The 14,906-nt window shown below is 38.9% G+C and overlaps 1 protein-coding gene across 1 annotated transcript; it reads right to left on the bottom strand.

The window, feature by feature from the left end:
- Positions 1–298: 298 nt before the first annotated feature.
- On the bottom strand, positions 299–6,492 carry rrp15 (ribosomal RNA processing 15 homolog). The gene is made up of 5 exons (XM_038710300.1): positions 6,217–6,492; positions 5,249–5,553; positions 1,532–1,629; positions 1,263–1,452; positions 299–844 (listed from the first exon to the last, which is right to left on the bottom strand). Exons 1-5 carry the CDS (start codon positions 6,254–6,256, stop codon positions 704–706), a joined length of 774 nt encoding a protein of 257 aa, XP_038566228.1. The 5' UTR covers positions 6,257–6,492; the 3' UTR covers positions 299–703.
- Between the last annotated feature and the right edge of the window lie 8,414 nt (positions 6,493–14,906).

Below are 14,906 nucleotides of genomic sequence, written 5' to 3'. Positions count from 1 at the left end.
TCAAAGTTAACTTAAATGCGTAAGTCTTTGAGGAATTTGTGCAGCGGTGTTCATGATTTTAACAATCCTTCCTCCAGCACAAGATCATGTTTGAATGACATTGTGCACAAAGAGGAGGGGTTATTAACAGACTTGTTTGTGAGAAACCAAGCGAGCAAAATGATGCGCTGAGTGAATCTAGGCGATTCTACCCATTTTTTGTAATAGTAAAAAAACCAAAAAAAAAAACAGTATGAGGCGGTTAAGCGTCTATTGTGGCGGGCTACCACAAATAAATCATGAATTGGAAACACTGGAGTAGTGAAGGCAATCCATGAACTGGCTGTTTATTCACATAGTGTGTTACCAAAGATTCCTATTTATAGAAAAGTCACCAAATGAATGCTGATTCCATGATGGAAGGAAGGAGTGAGCAGCAGCATGGGCTTCCTCAATATCTGTTACAGCTTATTTCACAGGTTAATTCTTCACAGCATGTTTTACAGCCTTTCCCTTGTTTATTCAGCAACACATCAGAATGTGACATACTAGGTTTCCTTGTGTGAACGATCAGTAAAAGACAATTTCCAGATTAATTCTCCTTATGCAGTCCACACACTTCATCTGGTTAATTACTTTCCCATGTGTTCATTTCCTGGTGCTGTTCTATTCCGCAGACTGTCCCTGAAGGCATCACAGCCCCTTGGGGGGTGTATGGATGGTGTCACTCTGAATGCCCCCCCCCCGCTAAGTGTGTATCAGCCTCCTCTCGGTCACTGTCTTTGTCCCAGTCTTTCATGGTGGCTCCCATCATGAAATCATCTCTGAGGACGCTCCAGGCGGGCTTCTCCTCTGCTGCAGCAGTCTGCGTGCGCACACACACACACAAAGTTACACTTCTACACACTAACTTTCTGTACTGCGCATGAGGTTCAGTGAGTGTGTCTAGTTCTGAGTCTTATAAATGCTTTCTTGAAGCAACAGTGAAACCATAAGAGCACTCTGTAAAATCACATTTTGTTAGAGTCATGAAAAGTATTGATTCTGTTTGAAGTTCTGCAAAATAAAACAGCAAATGTGTTTTTTCTCTCACTGGTTTGGTGTACAAGACAACTGAAGGCACATGCATGAGTTAAAGAGCAATAAGGCAGTGAGAAGCAGCAGCACAGGTCCATAACAGAGCATCTGATCCTTCTGTTATCGTCATGAAGCCTTGATTCAATTTTTGGGATCCACCTCACTAAAACAGAATAAAACAGAAGAGAAGAGGTCATTCAACTTACAGCATCCTTTTCAGTGTTGCCGCAGACTCCCCTGCCTCCCTCGGTCCTTCTCAGCACATCAATGAAGTCTTTCTTAGAGACACCCGACAGAAACTTGGCCTTTTTCCTCTCTGAGCCACCAACTTCCTTCACCTTGGCATCGATTGTCTTCTGGTGTTTCCTCACAGCGTTGAACAGCTGCACCACCCCTCTGAGCAGAAAGTACACGTAATCAGGAATGACACTTGTTTCTGAGACTATTAAAGCCTCCTACAAAAAAGTATAGGCACCTGGTAGCAATTCTCTGTAGAGCTTTTTCAGTCTCACGGTCGTTCACTATGTCAGGCTTCTCCCTGCACATCATCTCCCACGCTCGCTTCTTGTTAACCTGTTGGACACATACAATACATCCTCACACTTAGCATGTCCATCATCAAGCAGTCCCCCTGCCTGCATCCATTCCTCCATGCAGCTTGTACAATATTTACATTAATTAATGCATTAACGCGATAACGTGCCCAGCCCTAATTTAGATACTTTTATAAAAACTTCCAAACGTATGATGAATAATAAAGCCCCTGGGCCAGACGATTCTCCTGCTGAATTCTACAATTCTTGACAACACTTTAAGAGCTGGACCCCAATATTCGATCTTTCAATTTGAGATTTGAATATTAAGGGGGAAAAAAATGAAGCCCTCAGCTGCATGGGAGAATTTGGTTAATGTAGGCCAAACAGAAAGGTGGGGGCTTTCGTTTTGAAAATTGTTAGGGGGTGCTATCGGGCCATTTTTGCACACCTGTGCACAAGATGAACATCAGAAGGCTATTTTCACCACTTTGGACATGTGTGCCAAATTTCACAAACTTTTCATGCATGCCAAGTACCCCAAAAATGCCATCGAATGGGAATGATAATTAAACTGCAAGCAGCGTTGGGCGGTGCAGCTCTGAATTTGCCACGCTTCGGATGCTGCACCGTGGACTTCAACGGCACTTCCTGTGTCCCCTATGTGACGCTAAGAGCACCTGGTAACTAGAGTTGGGGCAATTCGTCGACATAATCGGTTACGTAAATACATCGACTTGCATTATGTGCATCGAAACATCGTAGTTGTACAGACATGCAGAATACAAAACTGTGATATGTTCTATATGTGGTTGTTCAGAATAGTAATGGCCGTGGGAATGAAGGATTTTTTAATATATATTTTTTCTTGAGTGAGGGCATTATACCAGGCTGCGATATTAAAAGTGAGTATGGATTCAATGAGTGACCGCAGCTCACACTAAAATCTCTAAGTTTCCTCAGCAGGTGTAAACACTGCTGGGCTTTCTTATACACAGTTTCTGCATGCTGTGAAAAAGACAGATGTGTCCATCTCTGTCCCAAAATATTTAAAAACATTGTTCAACTGGCTGACCATTGATGCTGAGGGGTTGAAACATTTGCTGTGTATTCTTAGTGCCCCTGTTCTGACAGCACAGCTCCTTGGTTTTATCGATGTTAAAGGTCCAGGGAAATTTCTTTGAATGTTGTGACCAGATTATTAATTGTCTGGTGGTAATCAGACAGTGCTTTATTATCAGACAAGTGGCCTACCAAGGCCATATCATCAGCATACTTGAAAAGAAACATTCCATCCTTGTTACAAGATATATTGTTTGTGTAAACAGAAAAAAGAGCAGGAGATAAAACACATCCTTGGGGGAGCCCAGTATTTAAAAGCAGTTTCTTAGAATTAAAACCGTTCACAGGCACTTGTTGTGGTCTATCCTGTAAAAAATTCTTAATCCATAAAATCAGTATTGGGTGAACCTGAATCTTGACTAGATGTTGCAGAAGTGTATATATGTGTACAGTGTTAAAAGCAGATGAAAAGTCCATAAATAAAACCGTTGTGTGAGTGTGTAATGAGTCTAGCTGTCTGGTCACTCTAACAAGAGAGTTAGAGTTGCATCCTCCACTCCACGTTTGGCTTTATAAGCAAACTGGAGTGGGTCCAGTCTTCCTGTCACAAAACTGGAAAGAGTGGTAGGTAACCTACCACTCTTTCTTTTTGCAGAGTAGCAATGTCAGGGCAACTGGCCTAAAATCCGTGGGGTCCTTGGCATGTGTCTTTTTAGGAATCGGGATGATGGTTGACTCTTTCCACTGGTTGACTCACACCAGCTTGAATCCAGGAGGCTCTGAAAGAGCTTGGTGAACACTCCACTTAGCTGGGTGGAGCAATCTTTAAGCACTCTGCCCTTGAGCCGGTCAGGGCCAGAAGTTTTGTGTGGGTTCACTCGACTTAGGACAGATGCCACTAGTTTCTCATCTATGACGAGAGCCTGGTGGAATAGGATGGGGCTGGGGGGATTCCAGTTGGCTGGTATGCTACAGTTGTTGAACCTGCTGAACAAGTTGTTTAACTGCTCTGCAAAGGTCATGGTGTTTAACCCCTGCCATGCCACCCTCGCATTCCCAGAGGTTAATTTTTGTTCTACTTTGTCCTTGTAGTGAATTTTTGCCATCTTAGCCTTCCTTCTACATTCTTTCTGTAGCTCCCTCACACAGAGTGTGTCACCTTCTAAAAAAGCCTTCCTTTTTAAAACCAGACAGATTTTCATGTCCTTGGTGACTCAGTGCTTGTTGTTTGGATGTATTGTTGTTTGTTTCGTTGGAGTTACCACGTCCTCACAGAATAAGATGTAAGAAGTTATTACATCAGTCAGTGAATTAAAATCATTCCCGCAATCCTCAAAAAACAAGCCCCAATCAGTCAACTCGAAACATCCTCTCAGTGTTTCTGAAGTCTCTTCGTTCCAAACATTAATTATTTTTAAGTGGTGCTCCCCTTTTAAGTTGTGACCTGTACTTTGGCAACAAGAGAATAACCTTGTGGTCAGAACGACCTATAGGAGGACGAGGTTTGGATATATACGCATCTGGAATGTTGCCATAGCACAAGTCCAGTCTGTTGTGCATTCTAGTGGGGACTGTAACATATTGCTCCAGGTTAGGTAGATGTGTGGTGACTTTGCATTTGTTAAAATTCCCCAGCAGTTAGCATGTACACTGAAGTTATCACAACTTCCTGTTTAATGGCGAATCATCATTTTCCCCTAACGACTCATCACGGGCAAACGGGTAGACTGGTAATAACCGTTTGTACAACTTTTAATCGTCAATGGGTTTGGACTGCACAGCACAAATCTGAAGTCAGTCAGACTTGATCCCTAGGAGGAGTTCTTTACAAGTACAAAGTGTGTAAATTGCCAAAAATGACCATTACATCCAAAATGTCCGACTTCCTGTTGGGTTTAGGCAATGGCTCCATGAGGCTTTTTTGTACGTCTGGACACGATACATGTACTGCAGAAATTTCATACATGTAGGTGAAACTTTGTCCGGGGGCTGCTCTGTAGGGGTCTTGAGGTTAACTTGAGGTTACTTTGCAGAAAAAAGAAAGAAAGGGATCTCACACGCTTTGTGCTCGGGCCTTAATAAACCAGCACAAACACAATAGGGTTTGTGGTCTGAACCCTAAAAATAGTGACCATTATTACTGATTCTAGTTTCTTCGATACGACTTACTTACAATTATGAGAAATGTTATGCTGATCTACTATTTAGTGTTTCCCATACACATACTGATTTTCAAAATTTTTAACTAGGCCTACTTAAAATCGTATTTAATACAGAGCTGTACACAGCACATGTTCACTCAACACCTCGCTCACTCCCTCTCTCTCATCAACACCGCTGCACAATCTGTCAATGTCGGAGACCCACCTTGTTGAGGTTATTACACTGCAATAATGCCTTTAGACTCTGAAATGAGCTTTCACCTGAGAGATAAGCATGTGTAGAGGTCAACATAATATGTTTTATACCTGAGCTTGCCGTAGGTCACTTGCATGCCAAATTTCCAAGTGGCTTCTGGTGATTCAGAAGGTGTGGAGTGATAAACAACTAGGTACCAAGCATTTACAACAACAGTGCTGTCAGTCAGCGATGCTTACCTGTTTCTGTCTCTCCAGCTGCTCCTGTCTTTCTTTCTCCTTTATCTTTTCCAGCTCTTTGTTCTTCACCAGGATGCTGCTTTTGTTCTCAGGGGTTTTCTTCCCCAAGATTTTTGCCATGGCCTCTGCCCAGCCAGTGTTACTTTTACTGTCATCCTCTCCTCCATCTTCATCCTGTGCCTCCTCCTCATTACCCACTCCATGGCCACCTCTGTCGTTTTCTCCTCCATTATCTGATCTTTCGTCACTGCTCCCTCTGTCAGAATCACTCTGGTCGTTGTCACCCAACTGAGGCTCTGCATCATCTCCAGCGTCACACAAAGAAATACACATGATTATATGCTGGCTGGGCTAGCAGCGCTCACCACTACTTATGGTGGAGTTATGATAAACTAAAAAGCTTTTTTGTTTTCATTCCTTTGAGGGTCACTGTAACTGATAATAGTTGTGTAACATTATATACCAAGACTGACATACCGTTACCTCGTCAACCCTATTGACGTCTAATATTTTCTTTGCACTAAACAGTACAATATCTCATTTATATATCTATATATGCTACACACTTGGATATTTTGTGTACTCTGGTGGAAATGGTTCCGCAGTTTTAGATTAGTGTTGTGTAGCAGCAGCTAGCGCTAGAGCCCACAACGGACACATTAGCAATGGCGTTATTGCATTTAGCTTTCTTTTGTCCTGTGACAAGTACAGTTTTATAGCTAACTTAATACTTTACTCCACGGTGCTGCATTTATTTTTGTACCAAAAACGTCATCGAATACTAATCTACGTTACACATTAAGTAACGTTACCTGCCTAACAGAACCAGGACTTACACAAAACTAGCTACGGGCCATTAACGTAACAGGACGTCAAGTCATTTAGCTAGATAGTAGGTAAATCTGTGAGATTAAAAAAACAGCGGCGAACACCTTTAGTCTGTTAATCAGAAGTGGACAAAAACTCACCAGATGACTGCACACGTGCTTCCACCAGAGATGCCATCATGGAGTTACGCTAAAACGGTCCCACAGTACAACTATCACACAGCCAAGGTTCCGCAGTCTCTGGGCCTTTCCGAAACTGCTTTCTCCTCATTCTCCCTACCTACTTCCACTCCGTTTGCCCGTTCATGCGGAGGGTCCGCCACATTGAGTGCCATCCGAAACCAATGGCGGCGGAGTGGTGGTGGTTTGTTAAACCTTCCAATGCCGAGTCAGCACCGATGCTGGCTTGTTGAAGGTGTGTAACACCCTTTGCTGCACGATGGGGGACCTTTCTTTCAATTTGCTTTCCGTGTGACTTTGCTGGTTAACATCTGATTTTTTATTTCGAAACTACACTAACATTGCATGTCACGTCACTATTCACACGTTTACAATGTACCCCAAAGGTTATATTGTGTTTAATAAAAAAATGCTCTTGTCTGATGAGACAATACAAAGGTTGTCATATCGAATCGTATTCATCTTATATGAAAATGTTCAGCCAATACAAACTAGCCTACATTAAACAACAGAATAATAGCTTTGACACAACGGGATACACAGGGGGATTAAGCTATGTAACAAGCAACAAAGGCATTAAAGAAAAATAGTTAACCTAAGTCTTTATATATTTCAGTATAATGTGATTTATATTGAAATGTTGTATTTGTGAATGTAACATTTTTCATATAGGCTAGGATTAAGAGGTTCAAATATATAGGCTTTTCTTTACAAAGAATATCAATCTTTTCATAAAAGAATATAATATTTATTTTTCATAAATATATAAAGTCATGTTCTTAAAGAAATATTCGATAGGAACACGACTACAAAATGAATGACAAATGCTTTCAGTTTCGTAAAAAACACACTTTTCCTCAACATCAACCGATCGACCAGAGTTCACTCCGTGTCAGAGTGCAAGAGGCTATGAGGGCTCAAAATGCTGTAAACAGGAACGGGACAGCACTTTGACACTTTATCACGTTACCTTGACGATGCTGAAACAGGTTGCACACTTTTTATTTTATGTTTTTGTCCTGCAGGCTCTTGTCCTACAGAGTGGAGGAGAGGTATAATGTCAATATACATTTGTAATTAATCAATACACTATTGTTGGTCAAATAGCATCATCAAGCAAAAACTAAAATAAATAGTTGAATAAACTAAGTATGTCATAAGGTCATTGCATTCCCTGACTTAATGTGTTCTATGCAGCATCTTAACCCCTTGACGCCGATTGTCGCAAATTCGCATCACACCTCTTCCTTGCAGACTGCAAGCCAAGATAGCACATGGATTCCCCCAATGCCTGTTGGTGCATATTCAATACGTACCTAGGAACCTTTTGCAAGCCCTGGTTTCTTGTTTATGGCTGTTGTCGCTAATTTGCATCATACCTACACATACCTGAATTTATATCTTTTCTATGTTCTATAGACAAATTAACAATCTTCACTTAATTTAACATCAGCATGAAAGCAACTGAAAATTATTTTTAAAATTTTTTTATTGTAAAAAAATTTAGGCGTTAAGGGGTTAAGTTAAGAAAACTTTCAACCATTTTGACATCAGCGTAGGTGTCGATGCTTGTTTGTTTACTGTTTTGTTTTTCTCTTAATAGGCGGATTTGCCATGATGTTTCTCTCGCTTCCGGGCTTCCCCTGGTAACCCCATACTTTTATTTTATTTTTTTATTTACGATTCACAATTGTACAAAATCTTGTCAGGAAGTTATTTGCATTCTTCAAAACCATACAAACAAACATAAGAGAACAGCAAGGCTCCACTAAAAATAATAACAACAATACTAGTGATAGTAAATTTAGGTTAGGTCAATTTAGGACACAAAAAAAATACAAAATTTAAACAAAAATAGATAATTATGAAATTATAATCAAGGCACATTATTTCCATTCATTCAACAGTTATTGTTCAGCTCTTCCTTCCGTGTCACCGTAACTTTACTATGTCATACATTGTAGTTTTGAGTCTTGTTACACCTACGAAAGATAGTAGATTTTTCCCTTTTCCAAAAAACAACCAGAGAAAACAAAAACAAAAACTATCTCAAGTTTTAGCTGAGAGTAGACATATTGGTGCTTGTATATAACTACAGATAAGTTACATTGAGTTCTGAGAACACCAGTTATCACTCCAGACCTATAACAGAGGTAATCCAGGTGATATGTATCTGTTTATCGTTAATTAAATACTAAATATTGCAGCATAGTGTGACACAATTTTTGCATTGGCTGGTGTTTATCCGACAGTACTTGTAGAGAAGATAAATATTTCTTTAATTCATTCCTGAAACAATTTAACATAGGTTTTTGCTTCTTCCACTTGCATACATGAATGTACGTAATTTGACACGAAAAGAAAAGATGTTCAGTAGTCTCTGGCTCCACCAGACAGAAACAACATAGGTCAACCTCAAATGTGAATCTTTTTCGCAATGTTTCTGCGGCTGGATAATACCCATTAATAATTTTAAATTGCATTTCTTTTATTTTTGGAGAAATCAGCTATTTCAGGTATTTTAAATATTTATCTATGATTATTAGTTGATTATCTATTGTTTTAATATTAGCTTTTTTTGCATAATCATAAAAAAATTTATGGGTGAAGGCTTTGCGAATAGTTTTATTGTTGCACTTCCTATCGCTTATTTGATCTTTAATTCTGGCAAGACTACTTGTACGTTTGATTGTAAGAGCGTGTTTTGGATTAGGTTCACAAGAGGAAGTGGTATTACTTTACATATTTTGCTTTGCTTATTTCTTATATGAGCACGGGATTTTGAATTTGTCTTTAAATGTATTAAACTGAAGCATCTTACTCACTATCATCCATTAGGTCTGTTACAAAAATAATATTTTTGTCCTACCAAAATGGGTTAAATAAGGTTTTCCTATTAATAGTGATTGTTCTGTTGTTCCACAAGGTGGAGCCATGTGGAGTAAAATTGTGGGAAAATATCATCTTCCAGTAGAATAGTACTTGTTTGTGGAATTCTGACACCTTCACAGGTAGTTTAATAACTTCAAAGTCACATTTTAGCAAAAATTCTAACCCTCCCATTTTCTTAAATATGTTTCTGGGGATATGAAACCAAATTGAGTCAGTATGTGACATAAAGGCTTTGATTTATTCTAAAAACTCCTACCATGGATTCAAAGTCTAGTGTTGTCAGACCTCCTTTGTTATTTTCTGTGACCAGTTGTGATTTTTTTATATAGTGCGTTTTGTTTCGCCATATAAAATTATATATTACAGAATTCGCTTTTTTGATGTTTTGGGGAGAGATATATAAAGCTTGGCATGGATAAACCAATTTTGAGATACCCTCAGATTTGGACAGCAGATTTTGACCAAAAATTGATCTCTCATCAGCCAATGATTAAATTTTTTTTCATATTTTCAAATTTTTCATTTATATTACTTTTTTCTCTTTCTTTTATTAAGTTTATGCCTAGGTATTTAACTTCATGTTTAACGGGGATGGATGATATATGTTTGTCTGAGCACTGGTACAGTGGTAGTAATTCACATTTGTTTAGATTTATATTTAAGCCTGATGCCCTGGAGAAGATAGAGATTATGTTTAAAGCTTTCCCAAGTATTGACTTATCCTTTAAGAAGAATAGCGTATCATCTGCAAATTGACTTAAACGAAATTCATACTCAAAAACCTTAATCCCTTTAAATTCTGGATGATTTACAATTAGGTAGGCCAATATCTGAGTACTTAAAATGAAGAGTTTTGGTGATATTGGACACCCTTGTCTTATTCCTCGAGACACTTTTATTCTAGGGGTCAGTCCTGGATTCAAAGAAATACAACTGATTATATCATTGTAGAACATTTCAATAATTTTACAAAACTTATCTCCCAATCCAAAGTTTAAAAACGGCATGTTCTATGGAATCAAAGGCTTTAAAAAAATCAATAAATAAAAAGAGACTGTCCGATTCTAGGAGAGATTGGTAGTCAAGCATATCCAATATTAGTCTCACATTATTATGAATATGCCTACCTTTGATGAAAGCTGACTGAAACTCATCAACCAATTTGGCAAGAACCTGTTTAAGTCAATTTGCATACACCACAGCTAACAGTTTGTAATCATTGCATAGAAGAGTTATTGGTCTCCAGTTATCAAGTTTCAGAACGTCCTTATTGGGTTTAAGAAGAAGGGTCATCAATCCTGTTTTCATTGTAGGAGATAAACTACCTTTTCTTATACACTCTGAAAGGGCTTTGTATAGCAGTTCTTTAATATCATTCCAGAAATGTTTATAGAATTCTGATGTTAACCCGTCAATTCCTGGGGATTTACCATTTTTCATCTGTTTTAGTGCCTTTTCAATTTCTTTTATTGTTAGGTCTTCATCTAAATACTCCTTATCCTCCTGATCCAGTGTTTTTATGTTTATCTTTATTGTTTCAAAAAGAAGATCACATTCTACTCTTTTGAAATTTGATTTGTAAAGATTATTATAGAACTTCCATATTTCTTGATGTATCTGATTTGGATCTTCAATAATAATATCATTTTTCTTCAGTTTATTTATTCTTTTTTTGCTTTGTCTTTGTTTTTCTAGTCCGAAAAAGTATGATGTATTCTTCTCTCCCTGTTCAAGCCATCTTGCTCTTGAACGTACAAATGCACCATTAGCTCTTTCCAAATACATGTCATCCAGCTGAGTTTGTAAGGTACGTAGTTCAGCATCTTCTTCAGCTGCTATCCTCTGATTACTACATAACATATTTATTTTACTAATCAATTCTTTTTGTTTGCATTTTCTTATTACTGCTATTTTTTCCCTTTTTCAATTGCTAATTGTTTGATTTCGTATTTGAACCATTCCCATTTATTCATACTTGACATATCAAGCTCATTAACACTTTGATAAAGTATTTTAACTTGTTTACAAAAGCTATTATCCAATAATAAGTTATTGTTAAATTTCCAGATATTTTCTGATAATCGTGTTTGCTGTGATATCTGCAAACTAATTATATAATGGTCAGTAAGAGGTGCTGCTGAAATTTTGCATTTTAAGACATCTTTGCACATTATCTGAGAAATCAGCCAGTCGTCTAATCTAGAACATTGGTTATAATCTGAAGGATTTACCCATGTGTATTTTTGGGAGGTGGGGTTAGACATCCTCCAGTAATCAACTGTTAGTGATGTCAAACAGAGGTTAGCCAGTGTGTCATTCAATTCAGGTTGTTGTCCTCTTTTTGGTGTTCTGTCTAGCCATGATTTAGGTGCTATGTTGAAATCACCTCCTAATATAAGTTTCATAAATAGTTTTCCATTCATTTATGAGTAAGCCTAGTCTTTCCAAAGTGACTCTATTTTTGATTCTATTGTTGTAACCATATACGTTCAGTAAGATCAATTTCTGATCAAATATCTCCACTATCACCATAAGCCAATGTCCATCTGTGTCACTTTTGTGCTCAATTACCTTGCCTGGAACTCTATTCATTAGCACCATTACTCCTGCTGAGTGAGAAGTTCCATGAGAAAAAAAATGTCATCTCCCCACTGTTGTTTCCAAAATTTCTCATCTGCTATTCCTGAATGAGTCTCCTGCAAAAAAATTAAATTTGCCTTTTGTTCTTTACAAAATAAAAAAATGGCCTTGCGTTTAACAATATTTTTTAAACCTCTAACATTTAAGGATATAAATGAAACAGACATCTATACTGCTCTCCGGTTAACCTTCTTCTTTGAATGCGCTAGTTAACATTAATTAGCGCAGGAATGAGTTTGTTGTCCTACATAACAGTTTTATAGCAACAACCAAATACTTTTTGACTATCTCGACCATTTACAGGTTACCTCAGCTTTAAGACACATCTCCATGTCCATGCATCAGGGCTCAATTTGCTGTCCATCAATTATTGCATACCCCTCTTTCAAGAAAGCTTTTTTACCATTGTGTCTGGCTTCTTGGACTTTTGGCCATAACTTTGCACGGGCCTCACAATCTTCTTTGGAGAAGTCCTCCCTGAAATGGATATTCAGCTCTTTGCACACCCTTGCTTCTTTGGATTTCCTCCAGATATCGTTCCTGGCTGTCCATGTTGCAAACTGGATGATGATGGGCCTTGGCATTTTGTTATTTGCAGCATCATTTTTCCTTCCCAGGCGATGAACCGTGTCAACCATTTCTCTGAGTTTATCCACCGCCACCGGAATCACCCTGGTTAGGAGTCCGACCACAACTTCCTTGGTGTCTTCATTTTTCCAGATTCCATCTTCTCTTGTATCTTGCATTTTCCTGGCTCAGTTCTCTCAAGAAGCAGTATTCTTTTTTCATTACCTCAATTTGTCCCTTAAGTTTTTCAATTTCTTCTTTGTTTTCTTTTACAGCTTGTGAGTTGGCTTCTATGCGAAGTTCAAAACGTTTCAGACACTTATCTTGTTCGTCAAATCTGCTAAGTACTGCTTGGATAGCTTCAAAAATGTTTTCATTGCTAATTTCTTTCTCGTGTCCTTTTGTACATTTCGTCTTGATTTTTTTGGGGTCAGGGCTGGGCAGCGGTATGTGTTCATTTACCAGGGTACTTGTACTTCCATCTCCTCAGTCTCGTCTGCTTCACCCACCTTCTGCACCGCCAGGTTATAGTTGTGTTCAGTAAACAAATTAGCGCTAGCTTGTTTCTTTTCCATTTCGTCCAACAACGTTAACTTCCTCTCTGTTTTCCAGAACTTATTCCGCGTTCCTGTGTTGGTCCTTGTTCGTATTTGCCTGGTTGCTTAGCGTTAAATGATAATGTTTAGGACAAAAAAGTTTACTATTTCAGACCCCGCAAGTTATGTGACCACTCACACCGCCATCTTGTCCTCCCCCCTGGTAACCCCATACAGTCTGTGGGCCTTTCTCTTTCCCAAATTTCCACCTCCTCGACTCCTCGATCCTCGACTCTTTGAGGCACATTTTAGTCCCTCCCACCCGAGATGCGAGCTTGAGGAGACGAGAGGAGAGAGGAGTCGAGGAGTCGAGGAAACGGGCATTTAACGAAATTAGATGTCCTTTCCTCGGAGCAGTCTTTTTAAAGCGACATCCATTAAATATGACGTGTTGCACAGCTGCATCATCTGTCCGCTGTTAGAGCTGTGATCTCTGTCAGAGCAGCAGAGCAGCTTTTGGCACTAAAGGCTACAGATCATTTCTTCACCATCCAGAAACATGTCTGTCAACATTAGGCTATAACATGTAGAAACATCTCGAAGTTCCAATAAACATTAAAGCTGCAAGCAGCGTTGGGCGGGCCCTCGCACTTGTAAGCGCGTCCGCGTGTGAGCCGGTCGAGTTACATATTCTGGAGCTCTGCCGGTGCGGCTGTGAATTTGCTACGCGGTTCCGACGCCGCATGAAGGTGTTATATGTCACTTCCTGTGTCCCCTATGTGGAGCTACATAGCACTTGCCGCTATGAATATAAATCACATATAAATATAATATAAACACAATTTATCAAATTACACAACGGATATACAGTATGAAAATAAGATTGATTGGATTATACTCACAGGAAGTATAAAACCTGTTACATGCGTCTATTAAAAGTAAAGTAACACAAAAATGTCAGGGAAATTACTTTACTTAGATTTAAGTACTGCAGTTGTACATTTGAAATACCTTCCTGCCTTTCTGATAGGAAGCCTTCTTGAGGTGGTATAAAACATTTCTTCTTATATTCTGATTTGAGTTGTGGACAACTATGACCACATGAATTAAAAAAACATTTCACTGCCCAAGTCAGCTATAACACAAGTCTTGTTCATCAGACTACATGCTGTACAGTATTTGTGGACAGATTTTGTCCCAGGATTTATTATGCATTTCTTCTTCTTCGTTGCATGATTTAGAATAATAAGGTGAGAAATGGGTCTATTCTGAGTTCATCCGACACTGCAGCAGCTAATAAAGTCCATTTAATCCCAAAAACGCTTTTCTTTTAGGCAGGCGGGAGCAGAAAACAACTCACCTTTCTCAAGTTGTACAGTAATGTCACATGTGTATGAAGGTGGATCAAACAAGCTAATCTTAAATGTCAAAGTAGAGAGGAGCCTAGTAGGCCTATTTATTTTCATTCATTACACAATATGAATAAGCTATGCAGACAGTTGTAAAGAAAGAACATCTTTTCTTCTGTTCTCTACTTGTTATAGTTACACAGTATTAGGGGTGTGGGCTGTATTAAAAGTATCCACTGTTCTCCCATGCACTAACACACAGTAACGATGAAATGTGTGCTGTTCTCACATTCTTCCTCTGTATGTACACATAAACAACAAGGCAGGGAAATATAAAAGGAATTTATTTTATTGTTTGGGTACATTATTGTTCAGTGTACATGCTCACATCTGAAACAAACTTTACGTGCTTGATAACTGTCCCACCCCGCAGACATCTACACACCAATACCGATTTATATTCATAGCGGCAAGTGCTATGTAGCTCCACATAGGGGACACAGGAAGTGACATATAACACCTTCATGCGGCGTCATAACCGTGTAACAAATTCACAGCCGCACTGGCAGAGCTCCAGAATATGTAACTCGACCGGCTCACACGCGGACGCGCTTACAATTGCGAGGGCCCGCCCAACGCTGCTTGCAGCTTTAATTATGTTCATTGT

The sequence above is a fragment of the Micropterus salmoides genome, unplaced genomic scaffold, assembly GCF_014851395.1.
Source record: "Micropterus salmoides isolate LMB-PRFRI ecotype aquatic unplaced genomic scaffold, ASM1485139v1 Ms_hic_scaffold_11, whole genome shotgun sequence".
Classification (NCBI taxonomy): Eukaryota; Metazoa; Chordata; class Actinopteri; order Centrarchiformes; family Centrarchidae; genus Micropterus; species Micropterus salmoides.
The sequence above is the reverse complement of the archived record's forward strand: the minus strand, read 5'-3'. Positions and strand labels throughout refer to the sequence as shown.